General features: G+C 51.7%; 1 protein-coding gene across 1 annotated transcript; it reads right to left on the bottom strand.

Annotated features, from left to right (window-relative positions):
- Positions 1 to 2,593: 2,593 nt before the first annotated feature.
- Positions 2,594 to 6,685, bottom strand: CBLN2 (cerebellin 2 precursor). The gene is made up of 3 exons (XM_047086487.1): positions 6,329 to 6,685; positions 3,304 to 3,423; positions 2,594 to 3,039 (listed from the first exon to the last, which is right to left on the bottom strand). Exons 1-3 carry the CDS (start codon positions 6,683 to 6,685, stop codon positions 2,842 to 2,844), a joined length of 675 nt encoding a protein of 224 aa, XP_046942443.1. The 3' UTR covers positions 2,594 to 2,841.
- Between the last annotated feature and the right edge of the window lie 531 nt (positions 6,686 to 7,216).

The raw sequence follows: 7,216 nt of genomic DNA, 5'->3' as shown, positions 1-7,216 counted from the left end.
AGGAAAACACATTTCAAATTTTGCTCTGATGATGTATATTTTTATGGACCACACACAGGAACTTCACCTCCATCAAAGATCATTAGCCAAACAACCCGCACAGCTGTGACTGCGGGTGACAAATGACTTGGGCAGCATGACTGTCATGGCTTCTCCCTAATGCAGTGTTTGGCATCCAGCTCAAAACAGAAATAAATAAGTAAGTAAATAAATAAATAAATGACAGGAGTGGAATCAACAGGATGAAGCTGTTTTCCTAATATAAAACAAACTCCTGAAATATGCGTCTTTTTAGCTTGATCGATTCAATAACTTATTTATTAGACAGCATAACCAAATAACAACCTGTATGTAGTAAAGCTGTAAATACAAACAAATATATGCGTTACATTTTAGTAAGCAATAAAAATAACAAGTACTCATATATTTTTCAATCTCCGAAGGGCGATATGATCCGCTAATGAAGTTTGCTGCTTGTTTGAAACTGAACACTGAACAGAAGGTTGAAAAAAATGAGGGACCAGAGGACTAACTCACCAAAGGCAGTAAGACACAGATGAAAAATATTCGCTAGCATCGAGCTGTTGGTGTTATCAGCATTAATAAACAATGCCCGTACTTAGACGCGTGTCTCCTAATCACAGAGCCAAAATACCCAAAATGATGTTTGGTTGATGTTTCTTGATTTTTTTTTTTTTCCCTAACAAAATGTGATAGCATTTCAATTCAAATTAATTAGATTATTGAGTATCCTATTATGCTGTCCATCTAGACCAGGAAAACTTAGAGACTTCATCAAAGTATACTTTTTTCATTTCTCTAATCCTCACTGCATTTATTGTTTGAAAATGGAAGCCAATGTTTCCCCATGTTCATACCGATCTTAGAAACAACTGATGCCATATTGAAATGTCAGTTTCTTTTAGACCCATGCCCTCTGACTGAAATACTGGATTGGACCTTGTACCACATCAAGAATTCTATGTGATAAAAGCAGACTGCCTGCCCATAAAGCATTAGCTGTCTGGTTCCCATAATATCTCTCCCAAAAACCCTCCTGGGTGACAAATACATATGTATAAATAGAAATGTATTTCAGTGTGCAGTCTCCATCTAGACCCACGGCTAGATCTCCACATGGGAGTGTGCATTGGAGTGTGTGTTTTCAAGAGGTACGGTGTGCATTTTCCCTTCCCCGAGTCCTTCATCCTTGGCCTTCGCTTGCATACATTTTAGGAGTCGAGAGACAATTGGAAGGCATTAGAGCAAGCCAGACATCAAACCCATTTATTCTGAATCTTAAATTATGACTTTTTATCATCAATATTTTGGTTACAGTGTTACACAAAAGACAAATTAACGTCCGCTGTGAGGTCTCTTCTTGGATTGCTTTGGGATTAGCAACATTTCCTTGGCCTATGAACCCTGCACCCATCATCTCCCAGCCGCGTCTTAACACTATTGTTGTACAAGGTGCCCAAACAGGAAGGCTTTGCAAAACTGCTCCCAGGGTGCCTCCGCCAATACCTGTAACCGCTGTGACTTCCAGGTGGCTTCTCGCCAGGTGCTCCCAGAGAGTGTCGACACGCCTCTTTCCTTGGCGGATCAGAGGAGGATCCTGGAGGGGAGTAGCCCGTCCTGCTGGCTTTGAAACACCTGATCCGGATGCACTCACGGAGGGGTGGACACAGACAGATGAAGACAGGCAGCTGGGAAAACGGAAGCACGCTGGGCCAAGGAAGCGTGTGTTTAGAACACTCGGTCATTACACTCCCATGCTTCTCTTATGTGATTCAGGCCACCCAGGAACATCAAGTTGTTAAAGTATTCCAGAGCGTTAAAAAAAAAAAAGAAAAAAAAAAAAGAGAGAGAGAGAGAGAAAGAAAAAAAAAAAAACCAACAATCCAGCTGGTTAGTTCTAAAGGTGCATCTGAGAGAATCTCTTTGAAAGAAGCATTATTGTCCATCTGCTACTTGGACTCTGAGATACGGGTACCTTCTGTTTGGTGCGGTCTCATCCACAACAAAATACACAGGTATGTTTCTGTTTTGTTTGTTTGGTCTCATTCAAGAAATCGACACACGTTTCTCTCCCCCATCCCAGGACGAAAAATAGAAGTAAGGGTAAGGAGGGAGAGCTGAGTGTGGAAAGAAAGCAAAGCTTTTCCAGAAAAAAAAAAAGAACAGCGACAACCAAAAAAACCCCCCCACACACGTAAACAATACAAAGCAAAAGTCGCAGTCCCATCGTGCAAAATTTGCTTCTCCGGATAAAGCGCTTCTTGACAGATTCACAATGTCCCCTTCCCCCTCCCGAGGCCTCCCGTCCACCCGGGGGCAAATACAGAATGAAAGCGAAGCCGTTCTTTTCCTTAAGGCGGAACAGACACACAAAGAACACATTTCAAGGACTATCCGGCCCGGTGGTGATTCGTGGGGCTCTTGCTCTGAGTCCCGCCTGCGACCTGCAATCCATCCTGGAGATCGACGGCACTCCTCGCGTGGGGCAACAATACAACGTACAAACAAAAGGAAGAGAAGTCAACGGCCCCGACAATAAAATCCAGTATTGACTTTACGATCACAGGTACAAATTGCTCAAATCGATAAATTCGTTTCTCCTTAAGACCTCGTCGTCTAAAACTAATTAGAAGCCAGGTTCCCGAGGAGTGGCCGATATGCAAAGAAAATACTGGAGATTTAGAAGGAAATCATTCTTCTACCTCAACAGTCTGAAGGAGGTTGGAACCAAGTGGTCCTGTTCTGGCAAGTTCAGGGTGTTCGGAAGGGCAGACGCCTGGGTCCAGATCGCAACTTCCCCACCGTCTGGGGGCTCTGTGTTCATAGAGGGAAAACCAAGAAGCCCGAGAATGTGGAGTACTTCCAGCCTCCCATGAGGTTGCCCCTCTCCAGTTTGAGATGCACGGTGTCCTCTTTCTCCATCAGCAGCAGGACACCATTGCTGGCGGCTTCTCTGGTGACGTCCTGGTCCCCCGCAAAGGCTGAGATCACTGGGTAGCCGTTCTGCATCAAACTGACCTGCAGGGCAGACGGTAAAGGTCAGCAGGCCGTGCAGGACCCCACCTGCCCGCGCTTGTCCTCACCTCCCCCGCGCCCCACCTCTTCCGGGGGAGCCCCGGGCCAGGGCCTGGCCCAGAACGCGAGGCAGGCCCTGAGCCCGGAGCCCTGGGTCAGCCGGCTCCCTGGCTGGCGCGGGGTCACAGAGGGGGCGCCAGGACCTGCGGCCACGGGGCGTTAGTAGTCCGACGCTGGAAGGGTCCAGGCAGCTTGGAAGCTACCCACCTGGATGGTCTGTCTGTTGTACACTTTGACCACGTGGAAGCTGAAGCTATAAATGCCTTTTCTCGGTGCTACAAATATGCTGGAGGCAAGATCGAAATGGTTGCCAATATTTACTAATACCTGAAAGAGAAGAGGGAATACAGCGCAAACGTGGCAAGCCCCTCCTCAGCATCTGTTTTACCCAGACTGGCAACACCACCCACCGACGCCAGGTACTCCAGGAGCCGCCGAGCCGCAAGCCAGCGCCCAGGCAGCGAGCCAAGGCTGCCCCCGGGGGGAGGAGCCGGTGGTAAAATGCCCTGCACGGGGAAGGGGCTGGGAAAGAATCCTCGTGGATCGCAATGAACAAGGATGTTTAAAAATGTATCTCGCCTGTGGATTGACAAGGTGCGTGCAAATTTCGCGCGGTGAGGGCCAGGGCGAGGGAGAGGAACGGAAGACGATAAGGTCAGGACACGAGCGAAACGGAGTCTGTTGAGACGTGTGTGGGGTTCTGGGGACTTCGACGTGAAGTTCAGTTTCGCAGAAATAGAGGGCCACGCCAGACTGAATGGGGCCAATCGGGCCATGGGGTCATCAATACCAAAGCCAATTCAACGAGATAACCTCCAGCCGCTCAAGCTTGGAACTCCACTCCATTGCGCCCAGGAGAGAATGGACGGTGTGTGGTTCTTGTCCCCACGTGTCCCCAGCCCCTGGCACCCTCCGTGGCAGCACCCAAGAGGTTCTGGATCTCGGGTACTCAGTGGAAGACCCCACGGGGGTAGGCAAACCCTGGCTGCAGCTGATTCCCTGCACTTTCCTCTGAGCCGTGCGCTTGCTCCCTTGGCTGAGCTATGATGTCATGCAGAAAGGCTTGAGGAAGCAAACGGTGTGCAGGCAGGGGCATACTCTGAGCTCAAACTGCAGGAGGGAGTCTGCAAGACTAATGACAAAATTAACCGGAGGATACGAGGTCACGTGACCCTGCAGCCGCCTTTTCTCAAACAAAAGGGGGGATGAGGGTGTTACAATGCCATAAGCAGACTTTGAAGAGTGGAGGACTCCTCGTAACGACCCAGCGCCCTTTCAGATGGTTAAGGCAGAATCTGGCCACTCTGTCTGGATCCTGTCCCCATTCCTACTCACACACAAATGCACAACTCAGTTAAGATCATCAAACGGCCCCCCTCCGTGCTCTCGGGCTTTTAAAACAGACAGCCAGCAACAACAAAACCCGAGATTAGGGATCCTGTCATCTGTTCAGAAAAGGAGTCTCAGCTGAACACCTTCTGCTGTTATTTCTCACACACTCATCACAGATGAATGATGTGCAATCCCCCAGCCGTGTGGGACGTTGCCCTGAGAAGCGCCGTAAGGACTCGGGGAAATAAGCCTGGAGCCAGCTTCTTCGACACAGCTCAGGGCGCCACTCAGTCCCCCTGCCTGCCGGGCTCACGCAGACACTCCGGGCTCTATTGTCCGAGACCTTGTACTTCACAACGCCTGTCTGTCTCTTCGAGCCTGTGCTCTCTCCGTCTGCCTTACAACACTTTATAAGAGAATAAAGCATTCTCCTTCCAAACCCTCGGGGCTGTTTCCTCCACCTCAACGACCTCAACTCTCTTCCATCCGTTTACATTCAGGGAACTGGTAACTTTTGGGCCCTGTTGTAGATGAGAGGACACCCAAGGAGCCCAGAAAAACAGGTTTTCCGTACACCCTACCTGGGGAGCCAGGGAAACATCGTGTAGCCTGTCCTGCCATAGTTAGCGTGTCTATAAAATTAGAATCTTCCTACAACGTGTCTTGCCCGACATCACACCAAATGACACGATGGATTAGCAGCAACGCTGTGAAAACTATTTGTAGGACCTCGGGAGATGACTAATAATAAGGCACGAAGAAGGATGCATTAATAGTGTAAAGAGGTTGCAAATACCCATTTCATTATTGTCTACTGTACCTGGACATCATTAAAATAAATAATTTTATTTAGAAAACAGATTAAAGAACCATCCCCCCCCCCCAACCTCCAAACCTCAAGTAGATAATCCTTAGCAAGAATGAACATAAATAAATACTCTGGCCTAAAAAGTGTAGGTTTACTGGGTGTGAGAATCGGTTAACAGAAAGGAAGTTAATTAAGTGTGGCTGGTGAGCCCAGCCCTCTGTTTTAGGGGCAAAAGGAAGGGACTGAGCAGGTAAAGTTTGGGAACCGCCATAAGGTTTTCAATTTGTTTCTGAAAAACAACAGTAACCAAGACGGGAGGGCACAGGAGGAAGGTCACAACCCCCCATCCTGAGCCCGATGACCCAGAGAAGGGATTGCCAAGGTCTGAGCATTCAGTCGCCCTTGTGCTTTGAACCTAGAAAGAGAAGTGGAATGGCCTAGGGCAACATGAGTCACTGACTCCTACTTGTTTTTTTCTTAATCTATAGAACCACACTATATATAATATTTACGGGCCGGGTATATTTGCACGTTACAATGCATGTATCGTATTTCCTATCTATTCCATTTCTCTAACCACACTCTATTTTGTTTTGTATTTATATAGCCACCCCTGCTGTTGCCCCCACATTCTTCCCAACTTTTTTTTTTTTGAAGATAAGCACCCTGTCCCCAAACCATCCCCCAATAAGCAATAAGCACATAGTTTCTGATCGAGAACCCTCTCTTTGGGTGTGTTATCAACGCGCTCAATCCTCAAGTTGGCCACCTGGGGGGCTGAAACCCATCCACCCCAAACGACAGCCCTCACCCCAGAGGAGAGTAAAATGGGCAGTTTCCTTTTGGGGAATGCATTCCAGGTCTCTCGGCTTTAAGGGACTGTCAGTCGTCCCAGTGCGAACTGAGCTGATGGTGATACAAAAGCTACAATGTGAAAAGGGGAAATGGCAAGGAGGGCTTACTCGAAAAGGCAGGAAGGACAAGGGCAGGGCGGGGAGGCAGGGAGAGCCTGGAAGTCCCCAGCCCACGGGCCCGGGCCCCCGCCCTCTCCACCCCCGGCGGGAGGCGAGGCGGCCCGGCCGGCCGGCTGACCTGGTCGAAGTAGATGGTCATGGTGCGGTTGCTCATCTCGGACGGCTCGTGGTTGGTGCTCCGCGTGGCGGAGAAGGCCACCTTGGCGCTGCCCGAGCGCACGGAGATGCCCAGGGAGGAGGTGACCGCGCCGTCCGCCGACGGGCTCGAGTCGCACACCACCAGGCACTTGCCCTCCAGCACGATGGGCTCCGTGTCGTTCTGCGCCCGCACCGGGCAGCCGGCCGGCAGCAGCAGCAGCAACAGGGCCAGCGCCGCCCCCAGGCAGGAGCCGCAGCCAGCCGGCTCGCGCAGCGCCCCCCGGCGCCCGGGCATGGTCAGCGGCGGCCCTCGGGGGCCCCGGCCGGGCGCCGCCATCCGGGCAGGGGGGGGCGGGGGCGCGCGAGGGCGACGGCGGGCAGCGGCCGGAGGAGCGCGGGAGGGCGCGCAGGACTGCGCGGGGCCCGGGGAAGCCTCCTTTGGCCTGGGTCCCCTGCTCTGCTGGTCAAGGCCAGGGTCGTCCTCAGGAGAAGGGCGCCAGCGGACCTGTGAGGGCAAAGAACCCAAACCCTTAGACTGGGAGATGAAGCTGGGGAGGGGGAGGAGGGGAGGGGACGCGGGGAGCAGGTGCCTGCAGCGCCAAGGAACCCCCCTCCTCCCTGGAGGCCACCTTCTTAGTCCCGCGCAAAGCTACCCCCTCCCCGATTGGCACAACAGGTCGGAGGAACGCCCCGGCGCACTGGGCAGGGCATCCCTGAGGGCTCCCGGGCTGCGCGCGCCGGGGGTGCGGTCAGGTGCGCGGCCCGAGGTTCTGCAGGGCCTCGGCCCTCAGACTCGGTCGGTGACCTCAGAGACGCCGTCAACGCCACCCCCGGGCCCATTCTGCAAAGGTGGAGAGGGGCTAGGATG

Source organism: Lynx rufus, unplaced genomic scaffold, assembly GCF_022079265.1.
Source record: "Lynx rufus isolate CCGP_SWC_20201006 ecotype Redwood Valley unplaced genomic scaffold, mLynRuf1.p SCAF_20, whole genome shotgun sequence".
NCBI lineage: Eukaryota > Metazoa > Chordata > Mammalia > Carnivora > Felidae > Lynx > Lynx rufus.
Note: the sequence above shows the minus strand (reverse complement) of the source record. Positions and strands in the feature narration are given on the sequence as shown.